This window comes from Polistes dominula, unplaced genomic scaffold (assembly GCF_049000335.1).
Source record: "Polistes dominula isolate Pdom_NZ unplaced genomic scaffold, Pdom_raw_medaka contig_18, whole genome shotgun sequence".
NCBI lineage: Eukaryota > Metazoa > Arthropoda > Insecta > Hymenoptera > Vespidae > Polistes > Polistes dominula.
In genome coordinates, this window is record NW_028301164.1 from 4,672,148 (window position 1) to 4,694,353 (window position 22,206).

Here is a 22,206-nt window from a genome sequence, read left to right on the forward strand (position 1 = left end):
ACTTCACTCTATACATACCGCACTATGGGACTTGGAAATAAGACATTTGTTTTCAATGAAATCACGTTCCAAATTTGTACAAATTATTTTTATAGTCTACTCAATTTACATAACACGTTTCTTTTGTATTCTCATGTACTTAAATCATATTTAATTCCTATGCAAATATTCTTCCTCGTCTTATTCCTTTACTCCTGGGAATGCTGCAATGAGATAATTCAAAGGATAAAGTTTAAGAAAGAGTGTATGTCTGTACACAACAAACTTTGTTCCACAGTTGCACTTACAGAGAGTTTAGTTGAATAGAATATATAAACGTTTAATATTATCTCACGACATATCTATATATCTTTTTATGTACCTACGTATTTTATTATCTAGATGCATATAAACGTACGTATATACATGGTCGTGCTGAGAAACTTCATTAATTAAATAATCCTTTATAATCGAGATTGCTAAAGGATACTTTCTTCGCTCGCAACTCTCGTGTATTTTATTGCTAAAACGATTCATGAACCTGTCTCTTCAAGTGTCCACAATGTCAAAACAGGATATGTGACTTCTGATATAGGGCAAGAAATTTCGGTTGAGAAGTTGCAGCAATTAATATGACAATTTATTAACCCTTTTCACGCATATTTTACAAATTACAGGACACGGTCATTTGACCTCGCGTGCTAAATTTAACGTTAAACAATGCTCAGTGAGAACAAATTGACAAGAATTCTTTACTAACTCGAGTATAGTCGTCATGTAGAAAAACGCTTAAAGGTAAGAAACGTTGAGGATGTTTACAATTTTGTGGCAACTTTTTAGGCAGCAGCTGCGTGCTTAAGTGATGTGCATCATGTTCTAAATCGAGCATTAGTTTGTACACACACACACACACACAAAAGAATAAGAGAAAATAGAAATATAAAGTAGGAAGATTTCGATAATATCGGTGGAGGTTTCGTTTGTTCCACTTTATCGAAGTTACTCCGTTTCTCTTCCATCCCTCCTCCTCCTCGCTTTACCGTGTGGTCATTTTGTGCGGTTTGAGCTTCGTAGGACGCAGCCGGTTCGTTTCAATTAAACTTAACGTCGTATGCTCGTTTCACAAAAGAAATTGGCAATTTCGTTTTTCACTTGAAACTCGTGTTAAAACTCTCATCGATTAAGAATATAAAGTGTAGAAACTCCTATAGCCATATCTTTGTCTATTCGCGTGAATAAAAGAAAAATAAACTAATTCAAATGAAATTAAACGACAAATAACAATTTACATAAACAATTATTTACGTTCCCATTCGTTATCGCAATATTATTATAATTGTATCTTTGATATATGGTTGTGTTGAAATCTCTAGAAAATTTGCAACGAATACATTCTCCATGAAGACAAATCGTGACAATATTACAAAAGAAATATTAACTTTAATAAACGACTAAATTATTAAGAAAGAAAGAAAAAAGAAATAGAACAAATTTACCATAACACGGAGAACAGAAAAATACAGGTCATAAGATACGAGAGGAGGAGAATAATGAGAGATATGGTAAAGAAGTATTTTTTATTCGCTACAAAGAGAACGAAAGTTAGGTAGTAAGGAGTTAGAAAAGAAAGGAGAACAAATAAAATAAAAAAAAAAATAAAAGACAAATCTAGCTTGTAGAGTCAGTTGACTTTCCGTAGAAAATCAGCTGATTCGTCTATGCTATGTCTGACAAACGACGATAAATATATTCGTAACAAGGTGAAAACAAAAAGAAAGATAAAGATGGAAAGAAAAAAATAAATTCTAAACGATAAATTATATTTGTATGAACGTTTTGATTAAATCTGTATTACATTGAAGGATACTAGGTATATTGATATTTCGTTAAAGGAAAAGTGCTATAACCAAGTGCAAAGAGATAACGTTAACTCGTTTCTCGCTACATAAACTCATCTTCTTCCATTTCGCAAGAAGCAGATAGATCTTTTTCTAGAATACCTTCTAAAAGGTTTACAGTTTATCAAATTTCTCATCGTGGCTGGTTGAAATCATCGATAGACCTTGAAACATTTTCTTTCAAAAGATAAAGCTTCTTGTTCTTGGAGAGAGAGAATCATCTTTATAGAAATTTTCTTGATTTTAATAAGTATCATTATCATTTGAGTTGAGTTTTTTTTTTTGTTTTTTTCCTAAAAGTATCTCCTCTCGAATGTAATCAGATCTAATCAAATTGTTAATCCGATTGAAACGTTAAGAGAAAAAAAATAATAAATCCTTGAATTAGCAATAAAAAATAAAAATTATCACAAGAGACCAACAATGTGAAACTGCATTTTGTTATATAAAGAAGAAAAATATACGTCTAACATAATTGATCAATTAATTATAATCCTCTTGAAACCTAAGAGGCACAAAAAAGAAAAACTAGAGGAAAAAAGAACATTATTAATAGCCAACTAACGACTGATAACTTCACAGATACCTGCTAAATTGTTTAGTATCAACGCTCAATTTATCTTATATGAAAAAATAAAAAATAAAAAAAGAGAGAAGTAGGGTAGTAGTTAAAGAGGATTAAAAAAAAAAAGAAAAAGCAAGTAAAATCCTTGAACGAGAAGTGGAACATTGAAGCAGAGAGTAGAAATGAAGGTGTTGACCCGTTAGCAAGTGCTGCCTTTACCTAAGGGTCATCGGTCGATATAAATCAACGAATGCCGCCTTTTCCCTTGGTGGTTGGGAATGGAAGACACCACTGGCACAGCCAGCAGTACCTTCATACCGTCACCCTTTGTAACATCCCCTAGAGAAAAAAAGAAGAAACGGGCGTTACGTAACTTTCGGTCCATTAGATTACATGCTTTCGCTCTCACTCTTTTCACGCGTATTCTCGTGTCCTTGTGATTTGCACGACTCCTTTGGCCAACCTAATGGGTTACCTTCTCGATAAGAATCCACATTTTCTACACCCCTTCCTCCCGCCGTCCATTATCCTTTTGCTCCTTTTTTTACTTCTTTTTTTTTCAACTCCAATCCTGATTTATGTTTACGTGATCGAGATCTGAAATAATGATGAAAAAAACGATCAATTTAAATCGAATTTAGCATATGAAAATTCACAATGTATCAAATATTACTAATGAGATCAAAAATAATATGTCTTTAAGAATTGGAGAGTTTCAATTAACAAAATAATTTGTATTTCTACCGAGAAATTTCATAAGAAAAAAGGATCCTAAAAAAAGAAACAGTCCTCTATTTGATCTAGGATTTTTCACGTCAATCTTTCTATCCCCTTTTTTCTTTCTCTCTTACCGTCCAATTTGATTACGTAACCTTTTAAGTTGTGTATCACGAAAAGCAATCACCCTTTTGTCTTTATTTCCTTTTGTGTTAACAGGTCTCCTTCTTCTCAACGAGCCCAGAACTCTCGAATAAGCAACGATTCGAGTATTTCAGCAGAACTATACCGAGTGATCATTACCAGGTCAAGGCTATGGTAGACATCGTTTTAAAAATGGGATGGAGTTACGTGTCAATCATATACGAGGAGAGTAATTACGGAATTAAAGTAAGTTATACACATTCGTAACATTTGTTATTTCATTTTATTTATTTATTTTTTTTTCTTTTTCTATTTTTTCAACATAGGAAAATGGATTGGAAAATTTGTCACAATTTTAAAACGATCAAATACGAATAAGAGAAAATTACTTTCTCCCTTTCTTTCTTTTCCTTTTTTTTTTTTTTTTTTTTTTTTTATTGGAACTTGAATTACTAGAGGATATATTTGCGAGTGTCCATTAGAAGCGCTTTTGTTCCGCCAGAAACGTGATTCTTCTTTCTTTCCAAGAAACTTTGGGGAAAAAAAAAGAAGAAAAAAAACTAGAAAAGGAAAGAGAGAAAATGAAAGGACGATTTCAAAGTTCTCGAGGGAAAGGTGAGAACGAAAAACTATAATGATCTCGTTTTCATCGAAATATAAATTAAATGTAATTTTATGAAACTCTCATTATACGAATCCCTTAATATTTGAATTAGGAAATTATTAATTTGATATTATAATCGATGCAACTACTTAACTCACGGTATTATTTATTTCAATATTAAATATTATTCGAATAAAAAAAGAATGTTAAATGAGAAAAATCGTTTAGTAAGAAACAATAGAAATTAAAAGAGAAATGTGACCACCGTCGCGTGCAGATGTCAAAATCCAATAATTCAGAATAGGATAAAATAAAAGAGATGAATTTTAAAAATAGTACTTTCGCGAGATAGTACTTTTGTCATAAACCAATACGTAGATGTAACTCGTTTTTTCTCTTCCCCATCCATTTTCATTTTATCGATACACGGTAGCTTGTTCTCAAAGGGTCCTACACGTATGCGAAAATGAAATAATACTCTGTGTTCTATGAAGACCGCGCGCGGTGCGCGTCGTTTGTCAAAAAGAATTGTAAATATTCCAACCTACTATTCGTCAACGCTTTTTTTTTCCAATTAGGAAGTTCGTCAAGCAAAATTATTCCATTTTAAACCATGATATTCCCCTCTGTTATAACAACTTGAAAAGCATTTATCGTTATTCAACAGTAATTAAATGAGATTTCAAAATGGGTCATAGAAATTCATCGAACTTTTCCTTGAACTTTTCATCTTCGACGATTCAATAGAAAATCCTTAGAAAATTCATCAATTTTTTTTTTTTTCAATCATGCTTTAATACATGTATAATTATTTCTATCTCTCGTCATTTTTATTACCTAATTTCCATTACATTTTAGATATGAAATTTTAGTTAGGAAATTTAAATTAAAAATCAACGTTTTATACGTTTTGACATAGGCTTATTATAATAGGGATTAATTATATTATTCGTCTTAAAATGGCATTAACCCTTTGACTACGGCAAACTTTGGCACGCACTGGCCGTACGGTACGGTACGAATTCACTCGCGACGTCCACTAGGTATGGCGACATTTTTCGTTAGACATGCATTTCTGAGGAAGTATATAAGACGAAAAATGCTTTTGCATCAAACTAAAAGGCTCATTGTTGGTATCTCTACCTCTTAATTTATATTCATTAGTTTCATCTAAGTATTTTCTTAATATTTGTTTTATTCAATTTAAATGAACCCAAATAAGTTAATCGAAATAGGTAATCTACATTACCATTAGAAGTCTACATTACAATAAGACCAATTATACAATTTTAAAACGGGCGAAACAAGCAAAATTTGATTTAGACGCCAATAGGCGTCAACAGTACCCGGAAGCCAACATTATGTGTTGGACGCCAATAGGCGTCAACAGTACCGGAAAGCCAACATGTTTCGGACGCCAATAGGCGTCTACAATAGTCAAAGGGTTAATTTGAGATCGATGTAGATCATAAAGGGAGATAGTGAGAGATAGATAGATAGAGAAAGAGAGAGAGAGAGATCTATGCAATAGACCAATTAGGTATCAATAGAATGTAACATCCCAGATGGCTTCGCTGTAAATACAACAAGCGATATTGTAGCTTGGTACAAGACTGACAGGCACAGGATAATCCTCTGACATCAATCCACAATCTCTAGGGTATTCTATAGGAATAACGTTCTCGAATATAAGACCAAGCTATTCACGGATAATTGCTTGTTATTGGAAACAAAGATTAACTTAACAGCTACCAACCAACGTATTATACTACAAAATGACACAATATAACGATAATGGATTATCGCTAAATAAATATTAAACGCATTTCTTTTTTTGTAATTATTTGTAAATCATATTGAGAGATAGAAATACCAACAACAAAAAAATGATACAATTGTTACTATATACTTTACATTATCTCCTAATGAATAAAATTAAACGAGAAACCTGTTTGTTATTATTTTTCTGAAACCCCCCTCCAAAAAAAAAGAAGATAAAAAAAATAAATATTATAATGGCAATTATAAATTAATGTTGTTTCGTGAAATAGAAAATCAGTTAGGAGATCGACATGCTCAGACTTTCACGATTATCTCCACTCGATGAACTTTTAATTGGAGAATTCCGTGAATAAATTCAACGAACTAACAAACTTCATGAGTGAAGCTAATTAAAGGAACTCTCTAAGTAGATATATCTAATCAAACCTTCCCCCCCCACCCTCCCCTCCATCGAATTTTCTATATACGAAGAAACAAGAAAGAAAGGAATGTATAATTCTACCGAAATAAACTATAGTCATAATAAGATGCATTATATATATATACTGGCTTTGACACATGTATACTCACACATCCACAATTTTGATTGCACAGCGTATTTTCATTTTGTTTTCTATGAATGATAACTTTTGAGTGTGTTAAGAAAATTAGTTTTTCAGCTATTCCAATTAAAAATAACTATTCTGTAAATGTTCGTTATTAAATGAACGTAACCGTGACAAATATTTCATGGAATATATTATAATATATACGAGTATATTACACACATACATACGTATCGTTTCTACCTTTTTCACACTTTACCTTGAATATTTGTCTTGTCCGGTTAAAATGATAAGAAACACCGAAAGGAATACTGGAAAAAGTTCAACATCAAAAATATTGATCCATGAAGTTAATAAAAATACAAAAATACAAATAATTGAATAGAAAATCAGTTTGTAAAGCTGTTAAATAACCATAGGATCTATTTCGATATTTCAAATGATTGGGGAAGGAGCACTTTCGAAATTATTATTACACAATGATTTTCATTAAGAAACTCGTTAAACAGTAGTCGAAAAAAACGTGGTAAGATTGAAGGATTATTTTTCATTATAGGTCATTTTTCATGACCCATAAACGACAACGGGGTTCTTCAAATATGTATTTAGGATGAGAGAATTTGAATATGCAGCGTGTTAACGAAGTAGTGATTATTATGATCACAAGTGATATTAACATCGATATCGATAGTTACAGCGATCGTAAAGTAAATAATTGCAAAAGCTCGTAAAACAATAGCATATTTCCGTATAAACTGTTTTTCTACTAGATTCTCAACATTCTCCAGAGAGAGGAGGAATAAACGATTTGCAACAGTACGAATAAATATCGATCAATATAAATTAATAACATTATCGGTTAATGATGCGATTTATTGAAATCTTTCGAAATATGCTGAAAATCGAGACACCTGATTGATCTTTAATTACATCGAATATACATATGAATAAATTTAAATCAATCGCAAATGAAATTACATGCACGATGCATTCTAAAGTTAATTATTTTAATATGCATTACGGTGTTGTTTATTAATTATTACATTTATTATCATAAATCGTATATATAATACACGAGAAAGGTTAAAAAATTCTAACTGAACATGAACCTTTTATAATGAAAATCGCTTGTCTTTGTCCCGTCCATTCATTCTATTCTAAATCATTCTATCGACAATAACGAAGAAGGATTATCTTCAGTAATACGAAATTGACGTTAGTACGTTCGACAAAATCCTTCTATTCGTAGCTTACCAAGGAAGAAAATGAAATCTATTGTACTTTTGTATGGGGGATACTTATTATATATACATACTATCAAATGTTTAAATAAATAATTCATTTAAATTTACATAACAATTTTTGAATAATTAACGGATGAAAATAACGATACACACGTGTGTCATCATAATTAAAGAGTATTATAAAATGTAATATTATTTACTTACGATTCAATCAAATATAATTATATCTTCAAAAATGATGATAATTTAGGTATGTCGTCGTCGTCGTCGTCGTCATCGATAAACATTATCACGAACGCAAGTAACACAATTCCTGAATATCCTGAAAATACTTTAGTAACTTAGAACAGGTAAGAACGTGTACCTAATGTGTCTGTGAAATATGTAGGTGCGCGTGTATAAACGGGCCTTCCTGTTTCCTACTACTTGTAATTTATCACGTAACGTCGTTCGCTTCGCTAAAGAAAGACAATAAACAAAGACTGTTCTAAGCTAAGAGGAGAATGAGAAGATGGAAAAGGGTAAAGAAGAAGAAGAAGAAGGAGGAGGAGGAAAAGTAGAGGGACCACTGACCCAGATATTGGGCACTCATTGATTTATTCACGCCGCTTTTCCACTAGCTTAAACAGAGATCCGTGTCGTAGCTTAGAAAACGCCCAGAACACTCGATTTCTCAACTTCGATCGGTTACAAGGAGGGATGGGAGGGAGGGGCAAAAGAAGGAAAAAAAAAAGGTATATGGTTCCTACTTTGGAAAAACTGTTCACCTCGTTGCGATAAGCTCGACTCTTCGGAATCGATTTTTCCTATTCGTTCGACGACTCTTCAAAATGTCGAGAATGTTAAATCAAGGACATACAAAACACATTTATTACGTAATTAACGTTTAAAGTGGTAGACGTTGATTTTAATATAATAATATCGATTGTTATTAACGCGAACAATTTCTTTATTTTTTTCTAAATCCAATAAATATGGGATAAATGAAAAAAAAAAAAAACTGAGAGTAAATTTCGATTTGAGAATGATCAAAATAGGAATGGAAGGTGGTAATTGGAGAAAAATTCAATAGAACATCGTTGTAGTTTAAACCGCAAAAAAAGAAAATTCTCATGGCAAAAATGCAAAAAAAAGGATTACTTAAAAAGACGAATAAAAAAAAAGTGAGAAAAGAAAGAAAGAAAGAAAATCGTGGAAATTCATGAAGCGTGAAGCCCTGAAGTTAAAATCGTAATTTTTTTTTTGCTCTCTTTATTCCCAAAGGACTAAAGGGAACGTCGTATCTTGTAAAAAAAATGTTGAAAAAGAACGCGTTCGAGAGAATAACCTAATAATTTTATGAATATTTTATGTTTTTTAAGCGAACCCTCTTGTTATACATACATCTATCTGTGTGTACTACTACCTTGCATTTTACATATTTGTTGTTTAATATCTTCGTTCCTCTCGTGTGTCCTTGTTTTCTTTCTTCTCGTTGAAACAAAAAAATGTCTTTATAAATAAAAGAAAGACAAGGAAGATGATGAAGCATGTAAAGTAAAGGGAAAAATCTTTTTTTTTTTTTTTTTTACACGAAACGTATAAAAATCTTCTCCGAGAATTAATTCAAAATACAAGGAAGCAAGAAAGAAAAAAAAAAGATTGAAATAACTCTCAGAATACATAATATCACTTGTTGCATATAGGTATAACCATAATAAAAACAAAACCAATAAAAAAAATAGCAATTTTACACCCAGAAATATAATACTGCATTTTAAAAGCATTTCAGAAAAAGAATAAACGTACAATTAGAAAATAAAATGAAGAAAGAATCTACGAGAAGGTAATTCGTCTAACAATAAATAAAAAAGTATATCGGGATTGAGTGAATTGAAGAGAAAGAAAAGGGGAAAGATCAAGAAATAATCTTTTTATCTTTCATATATGTATCTTGAGAAAAATTAAAATCTTAGACGTTTCCTCAGTTCGTTGCTAACTTTTCCATATTTCTATGATATTTACGTGGGGTACACATTGAAATCCTTTGTACTCCTTCTTCTAACTCTTGAACCATAAATTATATAAAGAAAGATTATATTGACTGTAAGTTTTTTTTTTCTTTTTTTCTTTTTTCTTTTTATCGACAAAGAAAGAAAAAAAGTGAAAAAAAAGATATATTTTCTCGTAAAAAATAATGATTTTGTTCATTTCGCAGGCTTTCGAGGAACTCGAAGAATTATTAACGAAGAATAATATTTGCATAGCAGTTAAAGAAAAATTAGTTAAAGATTCTGGTGTGGCGGAAGAAACGGCTTATGATACCATTGTTTCTAAATTACTAACTAAACCACGTGCTAAAGGTAAGAAAATAAATTTATTCCAAATATGGGAAATATAATTGATGTGTGTACATGATGCGTGTACATGAAATAGATGCCAAAATTATCTTCAATTGTAGAAGGAAAGGAGAGTAAGAGAGCTATTTGATATTTGAGATAATCAACTCGAATTAACTTGATGTTCCTGTATAAATATAAAGTTAAAATTGCAATAAGTCCAAAAAAAAAATAAAAACAGAGAGGGCAGTTTTAAACAACTTTCACGTACGACTTTCTTTCTCTCCTTTGATTGCAGCTCCTTGGAATTCAACTTTTATTACGGCATAGTTATTTAGCTTCATACACGAGGCAAATACAAAAGTTCATTTACGTTGGAAAAACGAAAAAAACAAAAAAGTTATTCGTTAAAGAGAATAAAGTGTTCTTTTATTTCTCGTATCATCGTTTTATTTAAAAATACTACTGCCCATGGAATAAATTCAATTCGATAATTCATCTCGTTAAAATTTAACTCGTATTTTATGAAAGCGAGTATATTATACCGTAGCTTGTACATAAATTAAAAGATACAAAAACCGGATGTGTTATATAACTTTAGAAAATGCAAAAGGTAATAATTTTCAATGTTCACAAAACTGGACAGATAGAGAAGCGCGGAATGGGGCAAAGTTAGAGCAGAAAGGTAAAAAAAAAATAAATAAACGTAAAAAAGACTAATGGAGCAGAGAAAAGATATCGTAAGGATGAGCGTGTATATATAAAAAAGAAAAAAAAATACGTTCTTACAGAAATAAATAACTCGTACTATCCCATTACGCCTCATATTTTCATTTTACTTACGTAAAAATGAAAATATACGCATATTAATGACTAAAACGAAACAAAACAACAAATGTTTCTCGTTATATAGCAAAAGAAAAAATATCTCTTTCTCAGTAAGTTTTAATATATATTACAATATTAACATTACATTTTGTATTATTCATAAGAAAACATTAAAATTTGGAGTAGCAAATAAAAAATATATACATCTGATGAAATATTCTGAATGAATGGATAAACCGAAAGGACAAAAAAAAACAAATTTTCACAAGTTAATTTACTTATTCGTTTTGAAAAAGTAAGTGGAAAAAGGACACATAGAGGTATATTAATTTGCAGATACTAGTAATCCTGAAATATTGCGCGAATAAATAAGATATACGAGATATTTTAAAATTGGCTCGTGTATTCCATAAAACACAGGACACGTTCGCAGCATCGATGTTGGGCTCCGTTTAACCAATGGGCTCGATTCCCACTGGAATTCAAGCAATAAAGGATCATCCTACATATATATATACATATGTATATGTATATTTATTTTGCAAAAACATTCTCACACTTATTTTTCTTTAACATCTCGTGTTTAATTAATTATTAATACTATGCGTTTAAACTTAGGAAAAAAATAATCCAATAAAGGAATATCCGATACATGTAAAAACTATTCCTAAAATGAGGATAGGTAGACTTTTCAACGTATCTAACTAACTCGTGCTAAAAATCTAATAAAGTTATTAAATTCGAACTGTACTAACTACATTACATATCCTTTATCGTACAACATGTATGTGTGTCACATGTAAAATATTATAAAACTATAAAATTAGTTATTACATATATATATATAAATGCATTTACATAAATTTACAAACTTTATCAATAAATCAAGACAGGCACGTACAAATTCTAGTTCTACTCACAACTGTACTAATTACATTATACAACTTGACTCGACATCATAACACCAATAATATAAGTTATTAGAAATGTCAAGAAGAAACAAACTAAGCAAAATGACAAGATAGATAGATAGATAGATATTTAAATAAAAAGGTATGTTCTTTTTTTCTAACAGGTTGTATAATATTTGGATCGGATCAAGAAGTAGCAGGAGTTATGAGAGCAGTCAGACGATGCAATGCAACCGGTACATTTTCTTGGATAGGCAGCGATGGATGGAGCGCACGAGGTTTGGTGAGCAATGGTAATGAAGCAGAAGTTGAAGGTACACTTTCTGTTCAACCCCAAGCGAATCCTGTCATGGGTTTTGAGGAATACTTCCTAAATCTCACTGTCGAAAACAACAAGCGAAACCCTTGGTTCGTCGGTAAGTGAAAGTTAGGCAGATATATACATATACATATCTCGTCAAACATTTCCCAGGTAACTCTTTAAAACAAAATAACTTTACGTGCTACCAAGCTACTATATGTATGTATGTGTGTGTGTGTGTGTGTGTGTGTGTGTGTGTGTGTGTGTGTGTGTGTGTGTGTGTGTGTGTGTGTGTGTGTGTGTGTGTGTGTGTGTGTGTGTGTGTGTGTGTGTGTGTGTATGTATACCTAGGTTTTCATTTATCGTTTAGTTCCTATTCGTGCTACGTCCGTGCGGATGCGTGACGACTGACGTACGCCGTGCACTTTTAATTAACGAACGCTTCCTCTTCTTCTTCCTCCTCCTCCTCCTCCTCCTCCTCCTCCTCCTCCTCCTCCTCTTTCTCTTTTATCTATCTTTTCCTTTTATTCTATCCAAAAATTATATTCATTTATATCAACGTTATAATCGTATCATTATCATTTTCAATATTATTTCTCTTTTTTATATTACATAAGCGAAATTATTTTTCCTCTTGTATTTTTAATTATTCGATTTGGACGTTTTAGAATTTTGGGAAGATCACTTTCAATGCCGTTATCCAAATTCTACTTTAACGCCACACAATCAAAAATATACGAAAGCTTGTAGCACCAAGGAACGACTTACCAAAGAGAACACAGTTTTCGAGGATCAATTGCAATTCGTATCAGATGCGGTAATGGCTTTTGCCCATGCATTCAGGTAAAAGATAATTCAATTTGATTAATCAAATAAGACGAAAATGTTAAATAATAAAATGGAAAAAAAAAGTACTGTTCTATTTCACAGAGACATGCATAGGGATCTTTGCGGTAACAAAACTGGATTGTGTTCTGCAATGAAACCAACGGAAGGTACAAAGCTTTTGGAGTATCTACGCAAAGTCCAATTCAAAGGTTAGCAATTATGTTGCTTTCAAAGAAAGGCAATTCATTAAACGCAATTGGTTTCCCATTAGCATTGGTAACACACAATGATTCGATTTAGTGAATTCAAACATGTATTACTTGAATTAACCATTATTTGAATGTTCCATATTTTATATCTAATTAAACAATATTGAATAATAGTATTGTAGTATATACCAAATATTCTATATTATTTATTTAAATATTGTATAAAATATTACATTTGTGAATAATACATCCTTCCAATCTCTATTTTTTTGTTTTGTTTCAAAGGTTTAAGCGGCGATGAATTTCGATTCGATGAAAACGGTGATGGCCCGGCAAGATACAACATCATACATTTCAAACAAACCGAACCTGGGGTCTACAAGTGGATACGCGTTGGCAAATATCTCGAGGGAGTTCTACATTTAAACATGTCTAGTAAGCTACCATTGCAAAGGATTCCAGAGAACATTCTAAATTTGCTATCTCTTTAGGAACACCATACACATTTGATACAGTGTGCTTGTTCATGTGTTTGTTCCAGTGGTTCAATTTAAGCTGGGACACAATCAGACACCTGAAAGCGTTTGTTCATTGCCATGTGAAGTAGGCCAAGCGAAAAAATATGTTGAGGGTGAAAGTTGCTGTTGGCATTGTTTTAATTGTTCTCAATATCAGGTAACTCAATATTTATCAAAGATAAGAAAGATTTATACAAATTTCTCCTTCTAAACGTATAAAAAAAAAAAAAACGATAAAAGATATTAACAAAATATTGAAAATTAATTGTTTCGTTTTTAAACAGATTAGACACCCAGACGATGAAACGCAATGCAAGAATTGTCAACAAGGAACATTACCAGATGAAACTCATTCTACCTGTAGTGAAATACCCGAAGAATTCTTGAGACTCGAAAGTGGCTGGGCTATCGGTGCAATGTCCTTCTCTGCTGTTGGAATACTAGTAAATAGATATTTTATAAGTTATTCAATAAAATGAAAAATAATGTTTAACAATAAACTCTATTTAAAAGAAGCATTTTAATAAAGTTGGGATTTTGTTGTTTTCAAAGGTAACTTTATTTGTCTGCGGTGTATTCTTAAAACATAACGACACCCCTGTCGTTCGTGCTTCCGGCCGAGAATTATCTTACGTCCTTCTTATTGGAATCTTACTTTGCTATCTCGTCACGTTTGCTCTCGTACTTAGACCAACCGATATTGTTTGCAGTATTCAAAGGTGAGTTATCTCTTAAACATCATTTCCTCTACGAATATAATTTTCTTTCTTTTTTTTTCTTTTAAACCAACAAGCGTACGATCTTTCGTATCTTGAATGTTAATCGATTTTTTGTATTCTAACCGATCATTTTCTACAGATTCAGTGCTGGATTTTGCTTTACCGTAGTATATGCAGCACTTTTGACGAAAACCAATCGGATATCGAGGATCTTTAACGCTGGAAAACACAGTGCTAAAAGACCATCATTTATATCACCAAATTCTCAATTGATCATTTGTTCCGGTTTAGTAGGAGTACAGATACTCATTAACGTTGTGTGGATTGTTATCGATCCAGCTAAAGCTATGCATCACTACCCCACCAAAGAGGATAATTTGCTTGTTTGCAATAGCTACATCGATGCTAGCTATATGATTGCTTTTGCATATCCTATTATATTGATAGTTGTTTGCACTATTTATGCGATACTCACGAGAAAAATTCCTGAAGCCTTTAACGAAAGCAAATACATTGGTAAGTAAATGATAATAGTCTAGAACAAATAACCTGTATACACACGTTCATTATTCGATTAGATATTATTACAAATTTGTCTGTGTGTAGTTTATTAAGAAAAAAATATATATATTTATTATTATTAAATTATACCTTTAAATACACTAATATAATATTCATTTTTCAATTAGACATTATACGTAAATTAACTTATTTATTATTAACACAAACGTTGAATGCTATGCTAATTTCACTATGGCTTGCCCGTGGGACCAACACGAATTTGTAATTATACATTACATATTATGTTGAAATATTATTTAGAAAACAGATAAGTTAAAGTGTATAATAATGTGCAAAAGCAATTTATCTTACCAAGAGGGTCACAGATGACCTCCGAGGCGTTACTAATAAACTTAATGCCGATCATCGGTTGTATCCCATGGCATTCAACGTGTTAATTATTACTTTTTTTTTTTTTAATATATTCTATACATATAAATTACTCAATTAAGGTTTACCTAACAGAACATGTATTATAAATGAAGTATGAATTACATAATAGTAATAATAATAATAATAATAATAATAATAATTTAATTAGGCTTTACTATGTATACTACCTGCGTTATATGGCTAGCCTTTGTTCCACTTTATTTTGGTACTGGCAATCACGTCGCATTGAGGATTACTTCGATGTCAGTTACCATCAGTCTTTCTGCTTCTTTGACTATTGCTTGTCTGTTCACACCAAAGGTAAAAAAAAAAATAATCATAATAACCAAAAAAAATACATATGTATATCAAAAGTATGTATCCTTAAATAAATCGATAGATAAAATTATCTAAATCTTAACATTATTTTGTTTATTTACAGTTGTATATTATATTAATTCGACCGGATAGAAACGTTCGACAGAATATAATGCCACCAAGACCATACAACACTACCAAAAGTTCAGCTGTAACTGGAACGAATGCTTCGAGCATGATGGCTACTATTACATTAACCGCCGTAACTTGTGATCAAAACAAAGCCGTGAAAAAACATATCATCAAAACTACAGACTGTTCTACACAAAGTGAATGTAAGTATTCGTTAATTGCATTTCTTTTTATCTAAGGAAATAATTGTAAATTATTAAGAAATTATAATAATTGAATGTTTTCAAGATTACGAGTTAGAATTGAAAGAACGGAAGAACGGAAAATCAGCTCCGAATTTAATATCACGCGGAACCCAAACCCAATCGAATAACAACGAAAAGGAAACTAACGATAGCGTTCATCTTGTTGTTGACAAAGAATCGAAAGAAACTGCTACTACAACGAGGCAAATAAATAATACGAAAATAGGAAACGGACCTGTCAATCAAAACGACGTTGCTTTATAGCAAAATGATATTATCATTGAAACGCCAATCATTGCGGCTAATTTAAAACCGATCTCAAAGAAACCAGTAATTGTATAAGCAAGCACAACAAAATACATTTACAAATACATATTATTGTAAAACGAAATATTGTTATAAAAATATTAAATTATATAACGAGCAATTTGTTCATGGCTCGTTTAGATAAATTCGAAAAAAGTATTCATGTATCAAATATGGAAAGACGGACGAAATTTACATCCTTCAATTTTCAACTACATATGAAAAAAAAAAACCAAATATTGAATATCATTAGTCGAAAAGAAATTTGAATGAAACTGACAAATAGAACGAATCTTCTATTAGATGAAGAGAATCTCTGTAGATTCTTCATTAAAAAGAACAAAAAATATTTCATGGACCATAAAGGGAAAGTGGACAAAAAAAAATGTGTAAATACAAAAAAGAAATAAATCTACTAATTAATGTTTCTTCATCGTCAAGTGTTTAAAGGTGACTCTGGTGATGTATGGACGTGCAAATATAGTATGTAATACAAACATTATATCAAAAGATTAGATGTGAGGCGTTTGTAAATCGCCAAACTAATTTTCAAAATCTATATCAATCTAATAAGAACAACAACAAAAAATAAAAATAATTTAAAATATTGAATAGATCGAAATTACTAATAATAATAATAATACGAAGTTACACTTTCGAAGAGATCGATGCTCTAAGTTGCTCTGTGATTTAGACGTAACTAAATAAAATTTTGTATCTCTTCTATGTATATATATATATATATATATATATATATATATATATATATATATATATATTATATATAAGAGAAAATATTCTCTCGTAATACACCACGATTCATGCCATAATATATATCATGCACAATTATGTTAAAATTATCGAGAGAAATTACTTTTGTAAATAAATTGTCGATTAATCAATTTAAAAAAAAGAAAAAAAGAGAGAGAGAGAGATGAAAAAGGAATAAAACATATACATATAGATAATGTTGCCAAAAAAAAAAAAAAAAAAACTTAAAATATACAATAATTATATAATTAGAGTATATTTCTTTTGAAAAATAATTGTAACATTTGTATAAACTAATAATTCCTGTGCCATTATTTACGGCAATAAAAATCTACTGTACTCACTTTCTGTACATATATATAAAAAAAAAAAAAAAGAAAAAAACACTTTGTATATATAACATATTACATACATGTAATATCATCATCTATAAATCGATGTTAACATTTAAAAATGTCCAAATATTATACTCTGACTTAAAATACAAATTATGCTTATTCTTAGCAGAGTTATCTGCTATCACACAATAGTAAAAAAAAATAATTTGAAAAGAAAAAGTCATCTATAACGTAACAAGCATTGATCTTTCCCACATTTTTGATTTCCTTAAAACATTGTAAAACGTTTAGAAAGAAATATATTCGTCATAGGAGAAACAAAAAAAAAAAGAAAGAAAATCAAAAGATAATTTGTACATACGTATGATAAACGCATTACCATTAGATCTTAGGAAATATTTCTAATTCGTAACGCCCGAACGAAGATCAAATTTTAATTATACTTTTAATCGTACACATATTAACATATGTATGTATGCGTTATGTATGTATGCGGTATGTATGTATGTATGTATGTATGTATGTATTTACGTATAAATGTATATCTACAGAATTTTTATTCGCAAAGCTTGTTACTTTGAATTCGCTTTACAACGAATCCTAAACGCAAATCGATTCATATTTCTGTGATTTCGTTACGTTTATCTGAAACTTTACGAATTAAAAAAAGAAAAAAATAAAGATATAATATAAGAAGAAGAAAAAGAAGAGAGAAAGACGAATGATGTAAGTGAGCATGTTTCTGAAAGAACAAAAAATAAATAAATAAAACGAATAAGTTAACAAACACACATTGATTTTCTTTTTTTCTTGGCGTTAGAGATATTATTATCATTTTTATTTAAATTTTATCTAAAGTTTTTTTTTTTTTATTTAACGAAACGATTTAAACGAGAGATTAAAGAATCGTTACTCTTACTATATAGTTTTTATTTATCATACGTGCACACGAAAAATGTTGCAATTCACAATAAATATTATATACATATATATATGTGTGCGTGTGTATGTATGTGAAACGCTTTAAGTATGAAATTCATTTTTTAAAAGGATAAAATTTATACACATTATAGTAGCTTTTTATTAATATTGTATTATCTATAGTATACTTTATGAATATACCTATAATTATATAAGTATACCTATATATAAAGTAACTTTTTTGCGAAGGAGAGGTAAACAGACGAAGGAAATTCCTCGAACATATTATATTTTTCATTCTAATTTGATCACCCTAACTCGTTCTGGAATTACCCCAATTTCTTCGCCGACGACCGATCAATTTCAGTTCGCAAAGATGATCCGTAAAATGCTGTTGAAGATAAAAATGCTCCTGTAGATCCTGAAAATGCCCCTGTAGGTCCTGAAAATGCCGATCAGGCTTATGGTTTGTCATCTTTTTCAATAAATATACAACGTTAAGAGAGAATTAAAGAACACCAAAGGAAATCAAAACAAAAAGAGAATATACAAAAGTATCTTGAAGACAAATTTGGAGTATTAAAGAATGGCTCGCAAGATTATGGTTCATAGCCCAATTAAATCATTAAATAATTAACAGCACCTTTTCCTTAGTTCATCAGCACTATCGTTAATAAGAAGACTAATATTGTATATTAATCAAATTGATAAAATAGGCAATACAATGATTTGGAATGATTAGAAATAAAAGAAGACCATAAGAAAGCCAAAGTCTATTTCAAACTTATTTCTCTATAATCATCCTCTAAGATTTCTTCCCAAACGCTATCTTTTAATTCTAAAATCTATTTTAATATCGACATCTATATCAATTAAATAATGACAAGGCTTATTCTTTGAAATTATAATAACTATTTATTCTGTGGACATAAAAGGAGAGGCACCAAGGGATTAGAGAAATAGAAAAGCCTCACGAAAATAAATTAATTTTTATTCCATTAGCAATTACAAGGCTTTTAAAATTATACTGACATTCGTATTAGCTAAACTACATCAATGGTGTTAAGGTGTTAACACCTTCTAAATATAAAATCTTTAATCAGAAACTATTTGCTCATCTAATCACGCTTTATTCTTCAAACACTAAACAGTTTAACAACTTTGTGTTTGTATCAAAATTTTTCATTAGAAAAGGAAATATCTCGATATTACTAAGAGCACTAATCAATTAATGTTATTTTTATAATTGAGTAATAACAATATATAATATTAGATATATGGACTATAAATTCTACCAATCTAAACAAGCTTTGGTCTGGATATAAAAAAATGATATATATATATATGTACATATTAATGAAGTGTACTCGATTTCTAAACATTTTTAATTCCATAGAATATATTCTGTATTCCAAATAAAAAGAAATTTCTTAGATTAAAAATTATACACATGAATAAACATGACCATGTTCACCACTAAACTTGTGCCATTGGCTAGACAACAAGCAAACTAATTCATTGACTTCCCAAATAATTCATTATAACATACATTTGTATTAGGGCTGTTTAAGAACCAAAAATGAAAATTTAAATATTTGTTTAACTTCATAGAAACCAATTGTCAACTTTGTCGAACTAAAACATGCAAACCAAAAAATGAATTTCATAAAAAATACGTCACTATCAACGAGTCCATTATTATACATCATTAAATAAACTTTCGATGTATGTATCTTGCATATAAAATCCTTTTCCTACCATATCATTACAACTTCTTTCGGCAGTATTTGCATACTTTCTTTTTTCTTTTTTTTTATAATAAATCCCACGATGCATGTATAAATTTTATTTATTTATTCATATCAGTCCATGAATTTTGTTTCATTATTATATATGAATAATTTGAAATTTGTTCAATAAAAGATTACACTTAATTAATGAATTCATTCCCTTATTTAAATTTTCCTATTTCGATCTTAAATTAAATTACTTTATAAAACGAAAAATTTGAACAACCTCTGAATATTTTTGCACACACACAAAAAGCAAAATATATAAATTTAGATTAATATTACAAATTTTATTGTAGTCCACACAAATTTGATTTGTAACTATGCACATGTATATATTCAAGATTTTGTATGTGCATCTTTCTAAGCTTTTAATTTCTCTCATTTATCCATTCCATAAATATAACAATAACTATTCATAGTAAGAAATAGAACTTCTCTCACTCTCTCTCTCTCTCTCTCTCTCTCTCTCTCTCATTCTCTCTTTTTTCTTTCTTCATATTTATTTTAAATGATAAAAAATGATTAAAATTATTGCATTTTATAATAATAAATATAAATTTAAATAAAATTTTGCAAAATAAATTTTGCACAGAGCACATAATATATCCTACAACCCTATCACAAGAAAATCACCCGTTGTATGCAAATCGATAAATACTTTTAGCTTTTCCAAAACTTACCACTGCCTCTGATACCTTTCACTTTCTGCTGCTTTTTCTTTAGATCCGGTAAGGCTTCTCTGCCATCTCTACCATCTCTTCCATCTCTACCATCTCTACCAGATTCGCTCCCACCCACGCTAGAATTGCCTCCAACTATGTCAGCTTCTTGCACTCCACCACCACCAGCTTGCGCAGCAAGAGACTTCTTTATATTGGTAATCTGTCAAATATTACCAAAGACATTTAATGTAATTATAAATATTACTTATTTATTTAAATGAGAATGTTTAATATATTCAAAATATTACTTACGTCCCGTTGTATTCTTTCTTTGTGATAAGTGGCTTTTTGTTTTTCTACATTGGCATGAGTTACTTGTTCTTCTATACAGGCTAAAACAGCATCGCAGGCTTGACCCCAAGAGGATAAAGTTTCGGCAACTATTCCTGTATCACCGGGTCTAACATCACGTCCTAAACCGGCATAATCTACTTCCAATTGAGAATTCTTTTGGTCTAATTTACCATGTATTATGTCCGCATAAATAGCTTCTATTATTAAATCCTCTAAATCTCTGACATTTTTGATATCAAGTTCTTCGAGCAAGATCGAATAAGGTATGCATTTAGACTTAGTCGCAAGAGTTACAATAGTTAGATGCTGTAGCTTCTTCTTTTGTGTCGGAGTCAATTCCAAAACTTTATCCTTATTTTCCAAATATTGCTTATATGTACCATATGCAAATAAATTCAATGTATTCCAGTATTGAACATATGGACCACTTTCCAATTCCTTAATATTTGGCATATCCAATAATTCACCGAACACATGAACTCCTGGTGTTTCTACAGCTTGTCGTATCAATTCTAAGGCTGCTGCACCTTTAGCTGTCTTGGCAAGCAGCACGAACTGCTCCAATGGATTACTTGTTGACTTTTCAGTGGACGTACCACCAGTCATCTTGAATCTATATAAAAAAACACACACACACATTTATTGTAATTTATCGTAATAAGTTATTTAATATAATATAGTACTATGCATGCATAGGTATACATTATAAGACTGGAATATTAAAGGTTAGGTAATCTGCGTTTTCTACTTATTCGTATATATGAACTTATAATTATTACATTTTTATTAAATAATTATTTAGAATAAAAATTAAATATAATATTATAAATATTAAACACATACATTGTGTAGTTAAATGTCCAAAAACACGACCAAAAATTTCAGCACTTATTGACTCTTTCATAACACTTCACGTAAATGCGCGAACTCGTTGCGCATAGATAGACCTTTGTATTATATACATACAAAACACATACATACATACGTGAGTTTACATCTTTCGAGAAATAGTATAAATAAAAACTTACAAATAAGAAATTAGAAATTTTATAAAAGAGAAATTTTAAATAATGAGAATGATTTTAAATATATTATATGCGTCATTGTAAAAAGTAAAAAAAATACTATCACACTTATGAAATATAAACTACCTAACCAATATAACAAAGAAAAAGTGCCACCAATCGGCGGGAAAATTAAAAACTAAATTTGACATATTTCGTTTCTTTAAATTAAATTTCATATAGATAGAAATAATATTCTTTAAATATTGCGAAAAATTTGTCATTTTTAATAACAAATTTTAACAATTTTCAACCATTC

At 30.1% G+C, this 22,206-nt stretch overlaps 2 protein-coding genes and 1 long non-coding RNA gene across 7 annotated transcripts in view; 1 reads left to right on the plus strand and 2 right to left on the minus strand.

Annotated features, from left to right (window-relative positions):
- Glurb (metabotropic glutamate receptor B) overlaps window positions 1-16,190 on the plus strand; it is a 125,922-nt gene extending 109,732 nt beyond the window's left edge. Inside the window, exons 4-16 of the mRNA XM_015330265.2 lie at window positions 3,379-3,549; window positions 9,676-9,820; window positions 11,700-11,951; window positions 12,505-12,679; window positions 12,767-12,873; window positions 13,159-13,308; window positions 13,415-13,548; window positions 13,676-13,834; window positions 13,944-14,110; window positions 14,250-14,626; window positions 15,213-15,364; window positions 15,486-15,696; window positions 15,782-16,190. Of these exons, the coding sequence (XP_015185751.2) occupies window positions 3,379-3,549; window positions 9,676-9,820; window positions 11,700-11,951; window positions 12,505-12,679; window positions 12,767-12,873; window positions 13,159-13,308; window positions 13,415-13,548; window positions 13,676-13,834; window positions 13,944-14,110; window positions 14,250-14,626; window positions 15,213-15,364; window positions 15,486-15,696; window positions 15,782-16,002 (2,421 nt within the window). The 3' untranslated portion in view covers window positions 16,003-16,190. The remainder of the gene's footprint in view (window positions 1-3,378; window positions 3,550-9,675; window positions 9,821-11,699; window positions 11,952-12,504; window positions 12,680-12,766; window positions 12,874-13,158; window positions 13,309-13,414; window positions 13,549-13,675; window positions 13,835-13,943; window positions 14,111-14,249; window positions 14,627-15,212; window positions 15,365-15,485; window positions 15,697-15,781) is intronic.
- On the minus strand, window positions 598-22,016 carry CSN7 (COP9 signalosome subunit 7). 5 transcript variants are annotated; one of them, XR_016178711.1, is made up of 5 exons: window positions 21,727-22,016; window positions 20,842-21,496; window positions 20,548-20,749; window positions 2,918-3,039; window positions 598-2,781 (listed from the first exon to the last, which is right to left on the minus strand). XR_016178711.1 is itself a non-coding variant. In XM_089178918.1 (4 exons), exons 2-4 carry the CDS (start codon window positions 21,487-21,489, stop codon window positions 3,002-3,004), a joined length of 888 nt encoding a protein of 295 aa, XP_089035044.1. In that variant the 5' UTR covers window positions 21,490-21,496; window positions 21,727-22,016; the 3' UTR covers window positions 598-3,001. The 5 variants fall into 5 exon arrangements, 3 of the variants coding, with proteins under 3 accessions (XP_089035044.1, XP_015185759.1, XP_015185757.1); XR_016178710.1 differs by having other exon boundaries at window positions 2,852-3,039; XM_089178918.1 differs by having other exon boundaries at window positions 598-3,039.
- Window positions 10,736-13,890, minus strand: LOC149030512 (uncharacterized). Its single transcript, XR_016178712.1, has 2 exons — window positions 13,750-13,890; window positions 10,736-11,099 (listed from the first exon to the last, which is right to left on the minus strand). It is a non-coding gene; the product is annotated as an uncharacterized LOC149030512 (long non-coding RNA).
- Window positions 22,017-22,206: the final 190 nt, after the last annotated feature.